The 24006-nt window shown below is 38.8% G+C and overlaps 2 protein-coding genes across 4 annotated transcripts in view; one reads left to right on the forward strand and one right to left on the reverse strand.

Annotated features, from left to right (window-relative positions):
* Positions 1–12838, forward strand: part of FLRT3 (fibronectin leucine rich transmembrane protein 3) — an 18216-nt gene extending 5378 nt beyond the window's left edge. Inside the window, exons 2-3 of the mRNA XM_040351276.1 lie at positions 6657–7354; positions 9553–12838. Of these exons, the coding sequence (XP_040207210.1) occupies positions 9574–11517 (1944 nt within the window). The 5' untranslated portion in view covers positions 6657–7354; positions 9553–9573 and the 3' untranslated portion in view covers positions 11518–12838. The remainder of the gene's footprint in view (positions 1–6656; positions 7355–9552) is intronic.
* The window catches only part of MACROD2 (mono-ADP ribosylhydrolase 2), a 3190351-nt gene that overhangs the window by 2546682 nt on the left and 619663 nt on the right, over positions 1–24006 (reverse strand). The window lies entirely within an intron of this gene.

Genomic DNA, 24006 nt, shown 5'->3' on the forward strand with positions numbered 1-24006 from the left:
GACACACAGCCCTTGCGCATAATTGGCCATCTCTTTATTGCGATGGCTTCAGTGACCAGATCAAAGCAAAGGGAAATATATTTGGTCAATTTCTGGCTGCTGTCACACTTTGTTACCAGGCTATTAATTATCTATTCCCTGGGTCCATTTTTTTCTGTACAGCGTTGTCCAATCAGATAAAGTCCAATTATGCTCGCCATCTAGCGCCTGCGGGTGTTCAGTCCTAACTAACGTTATTCTCCCGCAGGATAAAAAACACAATTATCAGTTTAGGATCGCTGCATGAAAAAAATCTCTCTTCGTAGAAGAGACAGGCTCGTATAAAGTCACTCAGTGGCGGATGGCTTGACTTAGCAGATTTACTCTTTGTAGAGACAGTCCTAGCTTGTGTCAACTGAAGCCACTCCATCTGATAAGACTACTGAGACATTTTATAGGCTTGTGCAATAGTAGGAGCTCATTTCGGTTTTTCTTAATGTTTAGCCAACAAGTATATTCAAAATGGGCTCCAAAATAAATAAACACAAATGTGGGAGCTGACTATTCATGCAGTTAAAGTACAAATATAAAGTAGTATACTGTAGTATGAGGATTGCTGGAAGCTCATCAGATTCAACAATAGGGCAAAGGTTGATTTTCTGTGGTGGAAGCAGTCCCAACATGATGAGACCTGTGTCTATTAAATTGGGATTTGCCAGATCTGAGATCAGGATTTATCTAATCAAGATAAACATTGTGTGGCAACAGTATGATCTCACCTGTGGAAACTGCACTTAATTGTTCTTCATAACCTGAGGCCACATAAGCCAGGGGGCAAGGCTGCAGCTTAACACGGAGAAAGACAAATCTTTTGGTTTTGTGCCATTTTCATCTTTTTTTTTTTTTTTTTGTGTGTGTGTTGCATGCATTGTCAGGGGTAATGACTAAATAAATACCATGGTTAATGAAATCAGCATGGCCATTAGGGTTTCACAAAGTCCTTCAAAAGGAGAACTTTTACTTGCTCTCGCAGACACCACTGTTCAGCTCAACAGGAGACTTTGTTGCAATTAAAGTCAGGAAAGCCGGACAGAAACAGCGAGCGTCTGACTTGTGGGTCTCGACAGAAAAAGGCTTCGAGTAGACTGTACCACCCCCAAGTGGGCATAGGCTCAGCTGGAGGCACACTGGAGCAGTTTTTCTTCAATTCATTTATTTTCCCCCCCCCCTCTTAGTCAATGAACAAAGAAACCAGTGGTCTGTTTCCTGGCTGCAGAAGTTCAAGCAGTCACCGAAATGGATGGTTTAAAAAGCCATGTATAATATTGTGCAGAGGCCTTGACATTTTTATTCTGTCGGTAATGCACAGCTTCTGTAGCTTTGAATTCAGTGATTTTTATTGTATAAATGGTGTTAATTCTTTGATGCTAAATTCCCGGCCTTAGTATATTTCTTAATGTCATGAATGCTAAATTCTTGGCCTTAGTATATTTCTTAATGTCATGAATGCTAAATTCCTGGCCTTGGTATATTTCCTAATGTCATGAATGCTAAATTCCTGGCCTTGGTATATTTCCTGATGTCATGAATGCTAAATTCCTGGCCTTAAAAGATTTCTTAACGTCATAAATTATTACTAATAAGAAAAATCGGCTATTACCATTGTTGGTTCTGCAGTCTAGAACTTACAAACATGACAACCATGTTGTGCGTTGGCCACTGTTTGATTGAATGGGTTACCAGTTTGTTAGTAATTAGTGTTATCAATGTGGTATTTTTGCCCTTTATACTGATGGATCCAACCTTCATTGGCATATGTAATGGCTTCCTGTTTTGCACTGTGACAGGTAAACACTTAAATTTAATTAAATGTACAACACCTTTGTAGACCAAGTTGGCAAATGTTACAGGCCGGGACTATACAAGCTTTTAGCTACTATTGTTCTAGCCAGACAGAAAGTTTTCACAGTAGATGCTAAAAGTATTTGACACAGGCAAAGTATGTGAGCGAGTTTTTGTAGAATGCAGCTAATTTGCAGTCTACTGTGCAAACACGTACCCGCTTGTCACGCCCTAAGGTGAAGTGTCAGGCATTTCTCCAATAACAGGTAGCAAGTACTCCACTCGGAAATAACTTCCAGCAATTGCTCAGACAATGGGGATAATTGTTTGGCATGCTCTCCTAATATATTGGCCATTTTCACTCTTCGTCTGTGGAAATATGTCCCTAGGGGGGAACTAGACCTAAATAGAATAATGATCTCTGCAAAATACTTGTAAAAAAATTGGGGAAATATTACTGATTATATATATATTTTTTTTATATGACATCTAGTGAGCAGCCAGGCCCCATAGGGATGTGTATTGTTTTGTGTCACTACAGACGTATTATAAACCCTCCTTGGAAAATGGAGGTGACCCAAAGCATGCTGGGAACTTGCACTTCAAAACGGGAACCCCGGGCCTCATGTTTGCATGTATCAAGAGTTGTCTGTTGCCATAACAACCAATCAGCTTCTCTCATGCAAATGAAAGACCGTTCTTTTAGCACTTTCAGCAGTGAGTTCTACAGATATTTTCCCATTAGATTAAAAAATTGAAAAGCATCGCTGACCCTTAAAGGGGAAACCCCGCTGTCTACTACTAAGCTTCTTGCATAAAAGTATCTGAAGGAACATGTTCTCCACAGTAACCAATGAAATTATATCTTTACAGGTGGAATGATAATACATGGTTACTATTGCCAACACAAATTCTGTTTACTTTAGATACTTAATGCATGCTTTTTTTTTCTTCTTCATTTTATGTCTACCTAGTGCTTGGAAAATCTATAAATAATTATTTTCTGTTCTATTATTAGAAGGTTCGGGATGTAAAAATTAGCAATGATGGTAGCCTGGTAAAGAAAGTTTACAAGGCTACAAGTAAATGTGTCTAAGACAGTAGTTTAAACCGCCTTTCCATTATAGGCTCTGTAGTAAATAGATACACTGCTAGCAAAAAGACATGGGTAGGGTGCTCTCTGCTGGTCTGCTTTAGAAAACTATCACAACTGCACTTGTTCCAACAAATGTCTAACATCACTGATTAGTGGGATGGATGTACATTTAATTACTTGGTTTTATTGCTTATTCACGTGTTTAGTACACAGCAGTATCATAGTTTTAAAGTTAACTAACCTATATCTACACACTAGCCCTTCTCAACCTTTTTACCCTAGAGGAACCATTGAAATAATTTTCAGGTCTTGGCTACTACTGATAAATCCAATGAATCTGGAGTCAGAGGGAAGAATCCCCCTCTTACAGTGGTGTTCAAAATGGCAGTTTTACAGATAGCTAAAATAATAATTGGCGTCCTGCTGCTGACTTTGCCAAGCAAAGTTGGTCCAGAAGCTAAGCAGGTACCATCAAGTTGGATGTCAATCAGCCAAAGTTTGAGGAGCCCATGGCAACCTTTGGAGGAACCCTAGGGTTCCATGGACTCTTGGTTGAGAATGGCTAATCTATACTATTTACAGCAGGTCTGATATGCTTTTATTTCAATCTGAAAAGGTTTAGTCTGCTCTGAACAGAATGACTCTGATGTTTATCATGTGATGTAATGTTGGTGAACACGATTGGTTCACAACCCCACTTTTAGAGGTCCTGTTGGGCTTATCACTGGTGGTATACAAAGTCTGAGCCCAACCAGAGTGCAATAAGAAGATAGTGGGAAAAAAAAATCTAGCTTTTAGGAAGGATGTCTGGGGCCTTTATAACCCACACGGTCTTCAGTACAAGAATGTGTAATTCAAGAAAGCATGACAGATACTTTCAAGCTGCAAAGTTTACTTACAAATCCCTACATTGTATCAATACTGAAGCTCTGCCAAATACCATGCAGCCCTTTAGTTACAAAGCAAAGAATGGGCAAAACCGCATAAAACAGTCTATGACAACAATACCTGATGGGATATATTACAATTTAGATACAAGCTGAAGGCCTGTAGCAAAAACATGGAAAGGCCACACAGTCCACTACCTTCTTTCATCACCAGGTCTTGGTCATATTTTTTATCAGGTCATTCAGCGTATATACAAAGACTTAAAGAAATGGTTGCATCCCTGTGGCATGAAGCATTGTTCAGGGGGCTTAGTTCTAACTCCATGCCTAGCTATTGATATGCAAAGTATTTAATATTAAACAGATGTGGATGGGCCATCTTTTTATAAGCAGATAAAGAATATATTCCAATCCACTTTATTTGCTTCCAGCAGAGCTATTTTTTTTACCCTTTTGTTTTGTTTGCTGCACTTAAAAAAATGTGCTATTGATCCTAATGAGCTTTAAGTTAAGTCCAGCACAGCCCCTACTACAATGGCAGCATTAGAAAGTGGTTTGCATGACAATTGGTGTTAAAAAGAAACAGTTTAGCCCTCAATGTAAAAAACAAATAGTATTATTTTCCCTGCATTTTACACTACTTGCAGTCATTTCCTTACATCGTAAATTCTATTTAGCCTAATCAGCAAGTTGAAAAGAGTGATTTCCTACTTGACAACACTTGCCTTTACCTTATTTACATTAGCTGTTGCCAGAGGCATCAGACAAGATGGAGGAAAACATTTAAAGAAAAAAACATTCGATCCCTTAAAAAAAATTGTATATAAAAAAATTGAATCTGCTTTTTAATTAAGAGAAGACAGATTGCAAAAGCCATAAAAATACTTTATCGTATGTTTAACTGCTTCAGTGATTCACTTCAGCAGTTGTTAAAACAAATTTAACACATGGTAGTAATCAAAGCAGACACGCATAGCAACATTTGAGAGTAGATACTAATGGTTAACTTTGTAAGGTAACGTCTTAATCTGGATAGAGGAAGATGCTACGCCTGCTGGTAAATAAGTGTTAGCATTGTCTACTAGCTATCTAGCATCTTCACACGTTACCACAGGACACTGGGCGCCCTTTGTGCCTACATATGTAATAATTAAATTGTTTCTAAAGATTAGCAGAAAATCGGTCTTTAAAATGGTTTAGGCCAGGGGCACCGTTGCTTAAGCAGTATCCACATTCCCAGTAAGCTTAGCCCTATATCGTTAAAGTTTAATCATTTGGAGATGGAATTTAGTTTATATAAAAGAAGTCTTCTGCATCTATTATTCAGCATACTGGCACTGTGGAGCATTTTAATTCTGGAACAGATGCTTTGCTTGCTGGATGCCATGTAATTACTGAGTGGAGAAGCAAATTGCTGCTACGGCATTCCTTAATTTCAGGGTCAAGTATTTCCAGCACTCTCAAATTCTTTTGCTTGTCACTCTCAGCACCTTGGCAGGTTGACCCTTACATAAAAAGGCCTTAGCGAAAATATCTGCAGGAATGATTTGTACAAATCAGAACCTGATAGGAATTAGAATGTGATAATCTCCATAATTCATAAGGTGGTTTATTTTTATTTTAAATGCTTGCCTTAAAAATGGTCTTTTTGACAATAAAACAGCATAAGCATTATCTGAATGTGGTTGAGGCTGCTTTTTGGTGTCTCCGAGTGGAAAGGTTGGCATAAAGCAGTTCTTTACACCTTTGTGTGTAAAATAGAATATGTGCACAAGGTTATTATGACATCAATATCTACAAGGAAACGTCTGAGAACTTAAGAAACAGCCTTTTGAATTTGGAAGTTGGATTTTAGATTTTAACTTGCAATCGGTCTCTTGGGTAATAGAAGTGTTCCCGTAAGATGGGAGACTAACTTTAATGTTAAAGGGTTCTTTACCGATTAGGTGTTAGGGCCCAGGCTGCCAGTACACTTAAAATTGCATTCTTGGTGGTTTTTCTATTATTAATGGGGGCATGTATTCCCTGGTTTATAATAGTCACATATTGGTTTCTCTGATTATTTAATTAAACTTTACATAACGTTGTCTTAATCCTTAGCTTTACTATCCAATTATTAGAAGTGGAACAGTATGTTATTTAGCTCAACTGATATTTAAAAACTGGAGAAAAAGACTAATAAAGTAGATATTTCTCATAGCAGCTAGTCAGGAGTCATCTTTCACATTAACTTGGTAACTGATACATTTTTGCTCCGGGTATCCTTGCTCAAGTGTTATACGCCAGCGCCTGATACAACAGGGATAGAAGCTTCCTTGCTAGTGTGTATTCCGAATGGCTAAAGTCATTTTCTTTTTGTGGTATAAATGCTTCCCGAAATAGTTCTGTTTGAAGGCCTGGCCTAGAATCTACAACACAACCCTAGCACTTGCGTTTAGCTGAGCAGGAATGGCTCCCGGACCTGGTTATCTATTACATGTACAAAAGTGGTGGACAGCAAGGGATTGTGCTTGAGTTTGTAATCGGAAAAGACAGGTGTCACCGTTTGCTAAAGTAATTTCTCCGCAGTTGGTTGATTGAAGCTGACTTCAATTACAGTTGCTCTTGGATGGATGCACTGGAATGGCTGATGTGAAATACTAGAAAACGTGGCAGCGAGTGGTACCATGCTCCTGACCTCTGGGATTTTTGAGGTCTGAGCTGGGAAAATAGTCCAAAATATTGCGTGTTATAAAGCATAATGAATGTACCTCAATCAGTCAAGGCTTGTAATTCAGTTGTCAGTTTGTCTGCATATATTCACTATCAATTACTGCTAATTAACACGTGTTTATTTTTTATTTTTTTTCTAGGAAATTCTTGCAGCAAGGAATCCTTAGAAGGAACTACCACATCACATTTCTTCTTTTTTTTATTTTTTTTGTTAAAGAAAACTTCTCAAATTCACAAAGAACGAATCACTTCCTGATATAAATCTTCCACTAATTTTTTACAATCAAGTTTCACATCCAGCTTGGAGCCAGAAATGTTTTCACAGCGGGTGTCAATGTTTTGGGTTTGTGACTACTGTACAGAGAGCATTCATGGCTGATATTTGCACAGGGAAGCATGTACCTACTTTGAATGCACTATTTATTTAAGCTTTTACATTATGAATCGTTCCCCTGGTGTGGAGTTAATTTTACTGGTCTTGCAGAGGAGCCTTTGTACACGGAAAGGCAGTTTCTGGCATAAAAATTAAAGACAACCAAAGGGGATTATAAAGAAACCTTTAATTGGCAAAGGAGGAATCGCCACGTGGTCGCACGAAACTCGACGCTGCTGAAGTGCACGATTTGGGTGTCGGTGGTAAACGTTTGCTGTGATGTGGACAAGAGATAATGAAACTCTGTACCTTCTTCTTTGAGTTAGGATTGTTTGAGTAAATACTACGAAAGAGGGACTGCTAAATGAGATAACCCTGAGCTTGTTATTCTCGGAACATAAGGACTTCACAAGAGCTTGCCCTCGGGAGGATTCAAGGGAACATCATCTGACACTTCTCGAGCAGGTAGGTCTAGTCTAGCTCCTATTAAGTGCTGATAAAGGAGGGGAAGAAAACAAGTAAGGAAAAACCTCAGATAAAAATAAAGGGTGTCATGACACAAGCTGTAATGCAAGATGTCATTTAGAATTTTCTGTGTCAGTAACACCTTTGCAGCATCGATAACCACAATCCTTTTAACTGTGCCTAGTAACGTATGAGATAGGGAATAGATCAGAGCACAAACAAATAGAAAAGTACCCATATGTGAAATGAGAATTCGCAATATACTAAAAATGTGTAGTTTCTACAATTTGTTTACAGACTGAAAAAAGTCAATGTTGTCCAAGAGTAGAATCTTTAAATAGGTGGGCTGAAAAATGTTGATTCTCGAATGATGGTGGAGCCAGTTGAAAACTATGAACCATGTCACATTCTGTTGTAGTTTGCAGCATTTAGAAATCTCGATGGACTATGGCGATAAGTAGCTTGGCTTAAAACTTTCTGCTGTAGCCGACTATAGTACACGTATATGCAGCCCATAATTGCTGATGTGACATGATTACTTTATGCTACAGCGGATGATATGGGCAGCCATGGAGTTGGCAGTTTTGCGTACAGTTTGAAACACTGCTAAAAGTGAATTGCTCAACAACTAGGTAATAAAACCGCAGGAGAGGCTATGTCATAGCCCTTCCATTGACAGGAATTTATTTTCTCTGGCACCAAAAGAGTTTTGTTGATACAAATTGCTGCTTTTAAAAATCCCTCAAATGACATAGCCCTGTGGGTTAGTTCGCCAATGTGCACTGAACAGTGAAGGTACATGTAAGCTGAATACGGAAACAAACTCAAAGAACTATAGCAAGCCCTTATATGTGGGACCTGGAAATCTGGTACTTATGTTTTGTCTGCTATCAGTTTTTATTTTTCTTGATATTTTCAAATAGGTAGTAGAAAAAGGAAAAAGGGATTTTTCAATCTTAGTAAAAAAAAAAATAGTTTGGCTCCATCTGTGGCATGATAGCTAACATTGCTTACCACATACAGCTATTTATCCATTCATGTATCCATAAACCTATTACAACTCAAATGTCACATTTCCCCACAGTGATTTAGGCAAGCCATGGATTACATCCTATCAGTCATCTGATTTCTCTAGATTATGAGGTGAACTCAAAAATAAATGGACTAAAAAGGCCATAGATTGCACAATTTTCTTTCCTGCAACCAAATAGCTTGATTCCCCCATCAACATGGTCAGTGTTGAAGGGGGAATCCCTCGCACAGAGATATTGTGTTCTCTCGGAGAGGGGAGCTGGCTCTGGAAAACACAATGATTATTGCTAGTGGCTATAGCCACTGGCAGTAATCGCGTGCTAAAAATCCAACATGCTAGTTATGCTTTGGTACAATCAGCCTGCCCACAGACGGAATGAATCTCAGCCGGTCCGGCTTAACATTTTACAAAACATTCAGAATACTTTACAGCACCAAAACCTAAAAGATGATCTGTCTACACTGAGATACTCTAATTAAGTTTGCCTAATTATAGAACTCATTATTATGTGTAATATCAGCACAATATTTTCTATACATGTCCAATTAACATTTTTTTTGTATTGTCTTAAAGCATTTAGTTGTAGGGAGATCATAGTACACCTACTGACAGTGACCTCCTCTTCTTTTTTCCCAGAAGGTGACACCATTTTTGTTCTGGCATCATTCAGGGTGAACTTTGACTTCCTTGCCTAATATATGGTCCATAGCGGACACAGTTATTTAATTCCCAATGACACTGCAGTAGCCTTTATGTCCTTAGATGTACTGAAGACATGTTGTCTCACACAGGTCAGCCATTTGCTGATGCTTTTTTGAACTTGAAAGATTGAAGAACATGTTACTACATTGCCATTGAGGGAAGGGGAGAAACATATGACATCATTATCAGGCCTAGGCCCACTTGGCTTAAGCCAAAGGACCGGATTATAATGATAAAATGTGCATATATATATATATATATATATATATATATATATATATATATATATATACACATTTAGATATATAAAAAAATAAGAATACTCTTGCTGTGGAATGTTACTTTTAGGGATTTAAATATTCTGACAGATCTTCTTTAAGAAATAGAGCAAAGAAAATATTTGTTTTGTGAGTTAAAGACTTCACAGATGTTAATTAATTAAATTTTTTTTGTAATCTTACAGGTATTGATTGCTACATCCCTCATGATCATGAATGCAGAAGCGTGGAACTTTCTTGTTGCCTGGACTCAGATGTTACTATTACTTATGGCTCCACAGTACGTCAGTGCCAAACCTTGCCCTTCAGTATGTCGCTGTGATGGAGGTTTCATTTACTGCAATGATAGGGATTTGACATCTATTCCTTCGGGGATACCAGAGGATGCTACAACTCTCTACCTTCAAAATAATCAGATCAACAATGCTGGGATACCTTCTGACCTGAAAGGCCTCGACAAAGTGGAAAGGATCTACCTGTACCGAAACAGTTTAGATGAATTTCCAATTAATCTCCCAAAAAGTGTTAAAGAACTGCACCTGCAGGAAAATAATATAAGGACTATAACCTATGATGCACTGTCTCAGATTCCTGCGATTGAGGAGCTACATCTAGATGATAATTCTGTGTCTGCAGTTAGTATTGAGGATGGCTCATTTCGAGACAACATTTATCTTCGTCTTCTGTTCCTTTCCCGAAATCACCTAAGCACAATACCTTGGGGTCTGCCTCGAACAATTGAAGAGTTACGTTTGGATGATAATCGAATTTCCACTATTGCAGAGATCTCTTTGCAGGACCTCACAAATCTAAAACGTCTTGTTTTGGATGGAAATCTCTTACACAATAGTGGCCTTGGGGAAAGGGTCTTTATGAACTTGGTCAATCTGACAGAGCTGTCATTGGTTCGAAATTCTCTACAATCTCCCCCTGCAAATCTGCCAGGTACAAATTTGAGAAAGCTTTACCTTCAAGAAAATCATATGAATTATGTGCCACCCAATGCTTTTGCTGACCTTACCCAACTTTATCGACTTGACATGTCGAGCAACAATCTAACATCTTTACCTCAGGGTATTTTTGATGACTTGGATAATTTAACCCAGTTATTCCTACGCAACAATCCATGGTATTGTGGTTGCAAAATGAAATGGGTACGTGACTGGCTTCAGTCTTTGCCTTCCAAAGTTAATGTTCGTGGGCTGATGTGCCAAGCACCGGAGCCTGTTAGGGGAATGACCATTAAAGACCTTAACAAAGAATTATTTGATTGTAAAGACAGATTTGATAACAATATTATACATATAACAACGACAACTATGTTAAATACTTTGGTGGGTCAGAGGCCAGTATCTGTGACCAAACAGCCGGAGATCAGGCCGCCTGATCTCAACAAAATCTACAGAACCACGCCAATACCAGTGAGGAAAATAATCACGATCAACGTAAAAGCTGTCACCATTGAGACCATCCACATTTCCTGGAAAATTGCTTTACCACTGAAGTCACTAAGACTTAGCTGGCAGTTGGGACACAGCCCAGTTTTTGGATCTATTACAGAAACAATTGTGACAGGTGACAGAACGGAATATTTGCTCACAGCACTTGAGCCAGAGTCACCATACCGCATATGTATGGTTCCCATGGAAACCGGAAACTTCTTTTTATTGGATGAAACACCTGTTTGTATTGAAACCGAGACTGCTCCACTTAAAATGTATAACCCCACCACAACATTAAATAGAGAGCAGGAGAAAGAGCCTTATAAAAACTCCAATTTGCCTCTAGCAGCTATCATAGGTGGAGCAGTGGCTCTAGTGGCAATCACACTCCTTGCTTTGGTTTGTTGGTACGTCCATCGGAACGGATCCTTGTTTTCCAGGAACTGTGCTTACAGCAAGGGCCGTAGAAGAAAAGATGATTATGCAGAGGCGGGGACTAAGAAAGACAATTCCATTTTAGAAATTAGGGAGACCTCTTTTCAGATGATACCAATAAATAGCGATCCAATGACCAAGGAGGAGTTTATATTACACACTATATTTCCATCCAATGGAGTAACCTTGTACAAAACCAGTCACAGTGAAAGCAGCAGTAACAGAAGCTACAGAGACAGTGGTATTCCAGATTCTGACCATTCACATTCATGATGATTAGAGGCACAAAACTTTTTATAGAGACTCAAATGAGTGAATGGGGTGCACTGTTCCACTGCAAAACACTGGATTTAAAAAATGAGACAAAGACTTTGAAGGAGCAATGTACTGTACATTTGCCATATAATTTATATTTAAGAACTTTTTTTATTAAAAGTTTCAAAATTTCAGGTTGCTGCTACAATTAAATGTAGTTCGTTGCCTGACCACAATTCTCTATTTTAGTATTTTTTGTAATTTGTACTGTATTTTCCTTGCTAATATTGAAGTTACAGACCATTTAACTCTCTTTTGTGTTCTACTGAGTAAAATGACTTGTTGACTGTGAAAGTGAATTTTTCTTTTTTCTTTTTTTTCCTGCTGTGTTGAACAATCAGGATTTTTTTTTGGTATTTTTTCTGACCTTTGTAGTATAAGCACAGACCGGTTTTGCATATCATTCTAAACATGGTATAAATAAAATGTAGCTACAAAACAAAATAAAAAAACAGTATTGATGGGTCTGTAAAAAAATAATAAAAAAAAAACTGTATACAACATTATTCAATAAACAAAAACAAAACCCTATGTGTGTAGTAATGGGCATTAATTAATCTGCCCCCAAAAAAATGTACTGATAGTCTACTGCCCCATAGCACAAATAAAGCCCCACACGTTTTTTAATCTATAATAATTACACTTAAACCTGAAACTGGATCAGCGTTTAGATACATGATCCACACGAAATATAAACCCTTTAGAGACTGCGTAAAAGATAACTCAAAAGTATTTTACTTTCCCACCAAAAAAAAATACATTTGAGCCAAAAAGTAAAATCAAATTATGACCACCTGTTTTCAATTTAGTTGTTTAAATTTTATATGTTCTAAATATTTACTTACATAAAACATTTTATTTGCACTCGATATTTTACATTTTATAAAGTTTAACCCCCCAAAAAATATATTTTCCTTAATCATAAAACATAGCTGCCAACCAATCCATAGTGCCCATTACTACATCATAATCTATATCTAATTTTTAAAATATCAATCATGTTATATTGCCTTTCCGTTAATTTAATATTTAAGAGAAATACACTTTTGTTGCCATACCTCCCCCTCCTATTGTATGTTTTTTTTTTTTGTTTTGTTTGTTTTTTTCAGATAAATGCCAAGGTGCATCGTATGCTCCTTTGGTCAGTATTGTATGTGCCTTGATCCAATGCTACATGTATTCAGCTTTTTCTTTTTTTTTTCGGTGACAATTTTTCATACTTGCCGACTATGAAAAATATTGAACTTATTGCTGAATAAAATGAAGAAATACATGAGGATTCTTGATATGGTTTATTGGGAAAGTACATAAAGTTCACTGTGCTTCTTAAACATTTGCAAACCATTATTAGGAAACATAATCAGCAGCAATTATTTGCAGCTTTCTATTGCTTCTTTGTTTGGTGAAGTCCTATCATTTTGTATCTGCAATTTTCACCATTGGGCTATCAAAAGTATCATGTGACATGCAACCTTAGAATTGAAAACATTCTAGCAGAAGGCAAGCGAGCCACAAATAAGTCCCAGAGGACCGAGCAAGCACCCAACTGTCTAAACATCACTTATGTTTGAGCATTAAAGCCAAGTTTGTCTAGTTAAGCCAGATGAGGATTGACTGCCCTCTAAAATTAGCCTCATTTATGACTCTTAAAGAAAAGACCATTCTTTATGTTGCCTGTATAGGGCAAGGGGGTGTTCTTAAAATGATGTTGACATAAATTTAGCACGAATTTCCTGTTTTATTATAGCTTACCACCACTAGTGATGGAAAAGTACCATATATTGAGCTACCATCAAGAGAACACATTTTCTTAAGTAGAGCAATAACTTGTGCTCTGTTGTCAAACAGTTCTTTCTGTATCTATTTATTTTTCATTATTATTAATTTATATAGAACTAACATATTGTGCAGTGTTTTCCAAAGAACACTGAATTGTTTTTATTGTTTCCTGGGCCAACAAAAAAAAAGTTTGTAGGCACCTCTTATCCAATCCTGATGGGAGCTAATTAATGTGTACGTAAATGTTAAGTATTCTGGTTTGCTTCCTTAACCACTTCCCGACCGCCGCATGTACATTGACGTCGGCAGAATGGCACGGACAGGCACATCAACGTACCTGTACGTGCCTGCCTAGACGTGGGTCGGGGGTCCGATCGGCACCCCCCTGGTACTTGCGGCGGTCGGATTCCCTCGGGGAGCGATCCGGGACGACGGCGCAGCTATTCGTTTATAGCCGCTCCGTCGCGATCGCTCCTCGGAGCTGAAGAACGGGGAGAGCCGTATGTAAACACGGCTTCCCCGTGCTTCACTGTGGCGGCGTATCGATCGAGTGATCCCTTTTATAGGGAGACTCGATCGATGACGTCAGTCCTACAGCCACACCCCCCTACAGTTGTAAACACACACTAAGTGAACACTAACTCCTACAGCGCCACCTGTGGTTAACTCCCAAACTGCAACTGTCATTTTCACAATAAACAATGCAATTTTAATGCATTTTTTGCTGTGAAAATTACAATGGTCCCAAAAATGTGTCAAAATTGTCCGAAGTGTCCGCCATAATGTCGCAGTCACGAAAAAAATCGCTGATCGCCGCCATTAGTAGTAAAAAATAAAATAATTAATAAAAATGCAATAAAACTATCCCCTATTTTGTAAACGCTATAAATTTTGCGCAAACCAATCGATAAACGCTTATTGCGATTTTTTTTACCAAAAATAGGTAGACGAATACGTATCGGCCTAAACTGAGGGAAAAAAAATTTTTTAGATATGTTTTTGGGGGATATTTATTATAGCAAAAAGTAAAAAATATTGCATTTGTTTCAAAATTGTCGCTCTATTTTTGTTTATAGCGCAAAAAATATAAACCGCAGAGGTGATCAAATACCACCAAAAGAAAGCTCTATTTGTGGGGAAAAAAGGACGCCAATTTTGTTTGGGAGCCACGCCGCACGACCGCGCAATTGTCTGTTAAAGCGACGCAGTGCCAAATTGTAAAAACCCCTTGGGTCATTTAGCAGCATATTGGTCCGGTCCTTAAGTGGTTAAGAAATGTGAAACCTCTTGTCATGTATTTTATCAATAGTATTTGAAAAGTAAAATAGTAATCCTGCCACTATCTGTCCCTTTTCAGCGCTTCATATGTAGTCTAGACGATGCAAACCACCGGCTGCAAATCCTGTGGTAGTGTTGTCATCACTGGGATTGCAAAACACTGTGCAGATGCACTGCAGTCCCGCTGTCAGCTTTGCAGTTCTCATGTTGACATGCCCTATGTGCTGCCTTGAAGTTTATGATTGTCAACAACTCCTGTCTGGAGTCATGTTGTCAACTAGAGGTGCATTTTTTGGAAATGTGGTGCGGAAACCAAAACCGAAAATTCGGGATGCAGTTGGCCGAAACCCAAAATTACAGTTTATAAAAAAATATATTTTTATAATTGTATTATATTCAACTTTTTAATTAATATCATTCATTTAAATTAATATCAATGTATTGTCAGACATTATCGGCACCTTTTAGCGCAGGGGTCTCCAAACTGCGACCCTTTGCGTGCCTTATTGTGGCCCTTGGGACGCTATTCCATCCAACTCCAATGGGGCATTATTCTTGTTGCTGACAACAATGGGGCACTTCTCCTCCAACTGACGCCATCAATTCTTTCCATTGACAGCAACGATGGGGCACTAGTCCTCCCACTAACACCAAAGATATAGTATTATTTACTCCCACTGGACACTTGGACATTTTCTACTCCCAATGGCCCTAGTCTGAAGGACCGTAAACTGGCCCTTTGTTTAGAAAGTTTGGAGACCCCTGTTTTAGCGCAAGAAAAATGCATCCCTTTAAATTCTATGTATGTCTTCTCACTGGTCTGTTGCACTTCCATTGTGGCGTGAAAAATCCTGCTTGCTGCATTTTTGGTCAGTTAAAAAACAACGCATCTCTCAGTTAAAATTCATTGAAAACACAGCAAGAACGCATTAATAACGGACCTGTGTTAGTTTTTGATGCGCTTGAGTGGCATGACCTATGGAAAACACACCATAAGCACAGTAAAATTGCGTGCATTTTTGGCGCCATTATTGAAATTTCAGTGCATTTCCACTGTAAACACTTTGTGGTAGAACCACATACAACGGCGCATTATTGCGCCGGGCATAGCATATCTAAGATACACTACGCCGCTGTAACTTACTTTTTTTTATTCGAATCCTCAACGAATTTGCGCTGTAAGTTACGGCAGCGTAGTGTATCTCTTGTGGCGTAAGGGCGCGGAATTCAAATGGATGTAATGGGGGCGTGTTTTATGTAAATACGTCGTGACCCGACGTAAATGAATTTTTTTTTTAACTGCGCATGCGCCGTCCCTGGGGGTATCCCAGTGCGCATGCTCGAAATTTAACCGGAACAAGCCAATGCTTCCGACGGTGACGTCATTCTACGCAAATTCCTATTCGCGAACGACCTACGCAAACAACGTAAAAAATTCTAAATTGTATGCGGGAACGACGACCATATTTAACATTGAGTACGCCACCATATAGCAGCTTTAACTATACGCCGGAAAAAGCCGAACGAAAACGACGTAAAAAAATTCGCCGGGCCGACGTACGTTCGTGGATCGCCGTAACTAGCTAATTTGCATACTCGACGCGGATTTCGACGGGAACGCCACCTAGCGGCCGCCGAAAAATTGCAGCTTAGATCCGACGGCGTACTAAGACTTATGCCTGTCGGATCGAGCCCAGATGCCGTCGTATCTTGTTTTGTGGATACAAAACAAAGATACGACGTGGGAAATTTAAAATTAATCCTTTTGCGGATCTGCCCCTTTAGATTTTGTGAGGTTTTGTGGCTTAGACCACACCCCACAACGCACACTTAAAAAATAAATAAAATGCCATTTATGTTTATTTATTTTTTTGAATGGACTTTGTAAGATATTAGTGCCCACATTGGAGCGTCAGATGTTGCCAAGTCTTGCCTTCATTAATACTTTAAACTGCCAGCATGATCCTGGGTTGTGGGAAGAAGCCACAGCACTCAGAAAAAGGAAACACAAAATCCTGCAAATTCGATTTTTAAAATGGGAGGAATAAGCATACATAAATCAGTGAATCAAAATACTGAAGTAATGAACTCCCAGATATTAAGTCTTATCAGGAAGGTCAGCAAGCTGAAAGCTAAAAATTGTCCTGGGCAGGAAGGGGGGAAAGTTACTGGTATTGAAGGAGTTAAGTTACACAATCTAAAAGCAGGTGACCTAACAAGGAATGCAAATTGGATTTTTAATATAGATGGGAGGAATAAGCATACATAAATGGTGCTCACTTCATTCCACTTTTTCAGTACTCATCAGTGACTCAAAATACTGGAGTCATCAACTCCCAGCTATTAAGCCTCATCAGGGAGGTCAGCACTAGTCATCTACCCATTTCTTTCAGGGTAGGTTTCCCTAAAAGCTACCTTGCACACAGTAGGCCTTAGTCAATAAAATGTGTGTAGTATTAAAATGATTCAAACAAATATTTGATTGAAACTAGCTGATGGCTTTATACATTTTTAAAGGGGTTGTAAAGGTAAAATGTTGTTTCCCTAAATAGCTTCCTTTACCTAAGTGCAGTCCTCCTTCACTTACCTCATCCTTCGATTTTGCTTTGAAATGTTCTTATGAGAAATCCTTACTTTCTGTTCTTCTGTCTGTAACTACACACAGTAATGCAAGGCTTTCTCCCTGGTGTAGAGAAAGCCTCTTGATGGGGGAGGGGGCGAGCAGGAGTGTCAGGACGCCCATTAACACATAGCTCATTTCTCTATCTGCAAAGTAGAGAGTGTCCTGACCCTCCTGCTCGCCCCCTCCCCCCTCAAGAGGCTTTCTCCACACCAGGGAGAAAGCCTTGCATTACTGTGTGGAGTTACAGACAGAAGAACAGGAAGTGAGGATTTCTCTGAAGAAAGAACAACATTTAATAGCAATATCGAAGGATGAGGTAAGTGAAATATTTTTTACCTTTACAACAAAGGAACTACTAAGCTTCTGCTATCTTGTTCATTTTGATTTAAATTAAACAGAGGTCCCATCAGTGGCGCCTATCAGTGTTGCATATTAGTGCCACCTCCTCAGTGCCCTCAGAAACTTAAGAAAGCTTTTTTTTTTTTATCAAAAAATGAAAAACCCAGCAGTGTTTAAATACCACCAAAAGAAAGCTCTATTTGTGTAGGGGAAAAAATAAATATTTAATTTGGGTACAGTGTTGCATGACTGCGCAATTGTTATTCAAAAATTGGCCTGGGCAGGAAGGTGTAAAATTGTCGATATTGAAGTGGTTAAAAAAAAAACTCCAACCAACATTGTTACTTGGTATGTTCACAGACAGAACTTTGGTATGGCAAGCCAAACAATCCAGCCATTAACTACTTCCTACCCGCTCCATTGCGGATTGACATCGGCAATGTGGCTCCGTTATCCTGACTGGGCGTCATATGACGTCCAGCAGGGTAGCCTGCTCGTGCGGGGGGACGTGCAGAACGGCGATCGGCGGTGTGGTGTGTCACTCTGACACATTGCATCTCTTTTCGTGGTAAAGAGCCTATGTTGTAGGCTCTTTACCACGTGATCACATCAGTAACTAGGAAGTGCCGGCTTTCCTTGGTTCATGCTGACAGGGAGAGCCGATCGGCGGCTCTCATGTCAGGGGGGGGGGTGTGCGCTTATAATCACTGCATTGATTATTAGTGCATCCCCCATCAGAGGTGCCCAACACAATGCCATTCAGTGCCCACCAAAATCCCAATCAGTGCCCACCAAAGTGCCAATCAGTGCCTTTCATAGATACCAATCAGTGCCTATCCGTAATGACTGTCAGTACCTCCTCATCAGTGTTGCCTATCAGTGCCATCTATTAGTGCCCATCAGACCATCTATTAATGCCACCCATCAGTGCCGCCTATTAGTGGCCATTAGTGGCGCATATCAGTGTTGCATATCAACGCCTATTCTGCATATTAGTGCAGCCTCATCAGTGCCCGTCAGTGAAGGAGAAAACCAAATTTTATATAAAAAACAAAGAAAAACTTTAGTTTGTTTAGCAAAAAAATAAAAAATTCCCAGTGGTGATCAAATCACCAAAAAAAGCTCTATTTGTGGGAGGAAAATTATGAAAATGTAGTTTGTGTACAGCGTTGCATGGCATTGCAATGGTTATTTAAAGTGTGACAATACTGAAAATTGTCCTGGGCAGGAAGGGGGAAAAGTGCCCTGTATTGAATTGGTTAAGTTACCAAATCTAATAGCAAATAATGCAGGTGACCAACAAGGAATGTGAGATGTCTGTTAGGGGAGCAGGGAGATTGATAAGATCCATCTTTTGGGTAGTGGAGACTAAAGACCTTCTACTGGGGCATGTTACATTATGCGATTGACAACTAGAGCCAGCAGGCCTTAACGTGCTTGTTGGAAGCTAGCGATGAAGTTACCATGGAAGAACAGAAAATGTGATTTGTGCACAAACCGATCCCTCTACTTACGGAATGTGATGATGGTGGGCCTGTGGCTAAAAGTTTGGTTTTCTGCCCGTTAGATCTCCCATGAGTGTTATTTTGTATATAAGCTTGGTTAAACTATTTTATAAGTACCAGTAATTTCAAGTGTTGCACTGTCATCTTAACCTTGGGCATCAGCCTATGGCAACGCTTATTGTTCATTCACGCAAAAAGGGGTAAGAATTGTAGATCTTACCTATATATGGATAGCTAATTTAGCATACCAATACATTCTCCATGATAATTCACATAAATATGCATTCTCCATCTCCATGTCACCAGAGAAAATGTATTCATGTCTACTTATGATTGTATGGATGCTCATTCTTAATGTCATGATCCATAAATTAAGTTTTGCAATGTTGCATCAACTTTTAATGTGAACCTGTTCCTCAGAGCAAACCAGTGGGTTTGGTTTAATCTCCCCCTACCACATCTACCTTGCATATACTTAGGTTTCCGCTATTCCCCGCAGGTCTGTCAAGCACTTGGACCTGTAGGAAATACCTAGTACGTCTGGAAATGGAGAGGTATGGGACTCACGCCATGGCATAGCACTAGCCAGTCAGCACCATCACACAGTTTATAGCCCAATGTAAACTATAACTTTGACAATTAGCATCTTACACAATACTTTCCTTTTTCTACTGATGATGGGTAAATGTAGAGGCAAAAGATGGGTTAATGTAGCAGCAGAAAAGCAAAAGAAAGCTATAAACTGCTGGGGATAGCTAAATTAAAGTAAACCTGTTGCTTTGCTGGGTGGCCAGACCTTTAAGATGATCCTGTACTTTGATCGGGTAGGACATTCAGGTCCTGGGCCCAAGTCTCAGGCCTCGTACACATGACCGAGTTTCTCGGCAAAAACCAGCAAGAAACTTGCTGGGATTTTTTTTTTGCTGAGGAAACCGGTCGTGTGTAGTGTTGCTCACGAATATTCGCATTGCGAATATTCGTTACGAATATGGCATATTCGAATATTCACGAATAACTCGAATTTCGTGGCCAATATTCGCTATTCCGAATATTCGTATTTTTTCAATTTTATTTTTAAAACAGATCACATCCTAGTGATCTCCATCGACGTCTAAAAGCATTGCTGGTATGATTAGAGACCCTGGGCCGAGTAGCTAAGCTGAGGCGATCCTTTTATGTTGCCGAATATTCGCAATCGCGAATATTCGATTTCCGAATATTCGCGAATACTTTCTCCGACCCACTTTTGCATCAGAGCCAATCAGAGTTCTCCTACCACAGTTGTCATAGGAGAGAGTGGAGTGTTTCTGTGCGTTTTTCCAGTGTATCACATCTTCAAAGAATTTTCCATCTTTTGTCCCGTGTCATCATTTGCATTTCACCTCTTTAATGAGAATAATAACTGTTTAACATAAAGACATTTAAGAGATGTCAACGTAAACGGTTTACTTGTATTTTCCAAATCTATGGTTATTCAATATTTATTAAACTAATCAATATACAAATTGGTCAAAGTAAACCCTCAAATCTATATAATAATGTATTTATTTTATTAATACCTTGTTAGTTGCAGGGTCCATTACGTAAAACCACACTTTTTCCAAAGGGCAGGTGAAATTGAATGTTTCAAAATTTCGCAATCAATTTCGCATTCGCATTAGCGAAATTTCGCAATCAGTTTCGCATTCGCATTAGCGAAATTTCGCAAAATGTTTTTTTGATAAAATATCATGAATATTCGATTTTAGCGAATATTTCACGAATATTCGGCTATATATTCGTGATATATCGCGAAATCGAATATGGCGTATTCCGCTCAACACTAGTCGTGTGTACATTTTTCGACAAGGAAACTGTAGAGGATCCCGTCCAGCCAAAAAGAGAGCATGTCTTCTTTTTCCTGGACGGGAATGGAGAAACTTGCCTTGTCGAGTTCCTCGACAGCCTAACAAGGAACTTGACGAGGAAAACGATGTGTTTCGCCCATCGAGTTCCTCGGTCGTGTGTACGAGGCTTCAAAGTTAGGACAAGTTTGGGTTGTTTTTTACTCTGCATAGGTTTCTGAGGGAGGTTGATAAACCTAATTTAGCTGTTGTGTTTTTAGACTACCACACTTCTATTCCTAAACGAATGTGATCTGTAAGAAGATACTAAAAACGCAGATATTATAACTCATTAACGCCTAATAGTATACTTCTATGGTTTAAAATGTAAAGCCTCAAATTAAAAGGTAAAGCAAAAACCCAGAGCATTCTAATCCGATCTATAATATACAATTATATCAGTGAAAGTGGCTGTACCATTCAATTTACACTATTAGCTAGGAGTAAATTACTCTCTTTGTGGTCATGTTGCTTTTATTTTTTTCTAACAACTATAGAATACAGGCACTTCACTGCTTGATTTTTTTGTAAATGTTTAATGAGGTGTACATCTACGGTGAAGCAATAGCGGAAATGAAGGGTCTGCATCAAAATGGACCATCGGTGTTGAACTGTTCATATTTAATAATACAAGGTCTGCTTCTTGAGTTTAGAAACTTTTGTATTACTCCTTCCAAAAAAAAAAAATCAGGGCGAGTCATTGTCTATAAAGGAGTGTCTTTCACTTAGTGACTAGACAGAGTTGCATCATATCCTAAAGCAGGCAGATATGCGGGGTCCAGTGAGAACATTTGCTGCAAAATAATTGATGGCTGAAAGCTACCGAGTGAAGGAGTAGGAGATATTAATGTATTTACTGTATGTGCATAAATCAGAGGCTAAAGCATTACTTGATCATAATTTCTTGTGTTTATACAGTATGTGCCAGGATATGATAACTTGGGCACCTGCCTGACCAGATACAGATGTGCACAAGCAATGAAATAAAGTGTCTATGTTTTCTTTCTGTGATTTAGTAGCTGTAACTGCAGAGATAGCCGGTAATGTCTCTGGTTCCATTGGTACCCCCCTAATAAAGTTTTAACCCCTTGATCACCGCCCTAGTTAACCCTTTCACTCCCTATTGCCAGTATCACTAAGCGATCATTTTTCTGATCGCTGTATTAGTGTCACTGTTGCCGCTAGGTAGCTAATTTTTTTTTATTGCGATTTATTTTTTACTAAAGACATGTGACTGAATAAATTTTGGCCTAAATGTTTGACTAAAATTTAGTTTATTTGATTTTTCTTATAACAAAAAGTAAAAAATATAGATTTTTTTCAAAAATGTCGCTCTATTTTTGTATATAGCGCAAAAAATAAAAATCGCAGAGGCGATCAAGTACCACCAAAAGAAAGCTCTATTTGTGGGAAGAAAAGGATGCAAATTTTGTTTGGGAGCCACGTCGCACGACCGCGCAATTGTCTGTTAAAGCGACGCAGTGCCGAATTGTAATAACCCCTTGGGTCATTTAGCAGCATATTGGTCCGGTCCTTAAGTGGTTAACACACACATTTTTTTTTTCAAATGCTTCTAGGCGCAAACGCGGCTAAACAGCTAAATGCGGTATGCAAATGTGGCTAAATGGCTGTTTTTAGGCACTGGTTTATAGCTGTCAAGATAAATCGTTCAGGAGAGGTTGAACAACGTCCCGTTTACATGAAGCCTTATAGGGCTAGGAATCGGATAATCATTGTGTAAATATGGTTGATTACTTTTTCAAACTTTGAAATACATACATTTTGATCACGACAATAGCCCCCAGCATCCTATACCATGGTTCTACCGAGAAGCATAAAGGGCTCTAAGCAGAGCTTTGCCACAGAAGTGAATTAAGAATAGGATCATTGTGATTGGTCTAATTCTGCAAACAGTACTAGAACATCAACACTGTGCATACAGTACTGCTTCTGATTTCATTTAGAGAACCAAAGTGAAGCTGATATAAGCAGACACCTCCATCGTATAAGTGTTATTATCAATAGCATATATAGCAGCTTGCTCCGGGTAATTGCTACCATTCATAGAGCGCTTCCCTGCAGCATATTGACACAGATTAGAAAAATGGGATCTTTTCACATATTGTGTGCTCCCCGTCTCCGAATACGGGGCACGGAACATTTTCTGGCAGCCTTATTGTGCTTCTTACACGATTTCTGGCAGAAGAATCTTCTTATTACTTAAACATATGGGGCTCAAACTGTCTTTAATAACAAGGAGTAGGCTTGTCTTTTTATTGAAATGTACTTTTTATAACTTTTTTTGTTATGTTTGCACTCTTTGCTTCCTCTTGGCTCACATTTCATGCAAAAATATTCAACATCCCCACAACCCACAACGTCTTGTGACTCATTTTACCTCTATTCAACAAGAACAGGGACATACTTTCACAGAAATCACATAGTTAGTGTGTATTGTTTTACGATGCAATACGCCAAGTGGAAAACTGCGTGGAATGGGGGAAGGGCGGCCTCCATAGTTATGCCGCTGGCATGCCAATCAATAAGAATGAGATTGTTTTATGTCAGATTTTCAGAATATAACAAAAACAAGAGAATGGAGGGAAGAAACCTTTGATGGTGCAACTCGAAGACCTTTCCGCTCTTCAGCTTGGTTGTTTGCAGAATCGTTATACAAAAGATTATTTTGTCTGGATAAAAAAGATAAATGTGGGCTAAGACTAATGCCGCGTACAGACGGTCGTTTTTTTTTTTAATGAAATAAAACAACGTTTTAAATCATGAAATAAAACGAAGTTTTTGAAACTTCATTTTCAAAAACGACGTTGCCTACACACCATCGTTTTTTCAAAATGCTCTAGCAAAGCGCGGTTACGTTCAGCACTCTTTTCCATTGAAGCTAGCTTCATAACTTGCTTCTGAGCATGCGCGGGTTTAAAAACGTTGTTTTAAACGTCGTTTTGCCCACACACGGTCATTTTAAATGACACAAAAAACGACCTTTTGAAAAACGACCAAAAAAATTCAAGCATGTTCCAAT

Source organism: Rana temporaria, chromosome 4 (assembly GCF_905171775.1).
Source record: "Rana temporaria chromosome 4, aRanTem1.1, whole genome shotgun sequence".
In the NCBI taxonomy this organism is placed as follows: domain Eukaryota; kingdom Metazoa; phylum Chordata; class Amphibia; order Anura; family Ranidae; genus Rana; species Rana temporaria.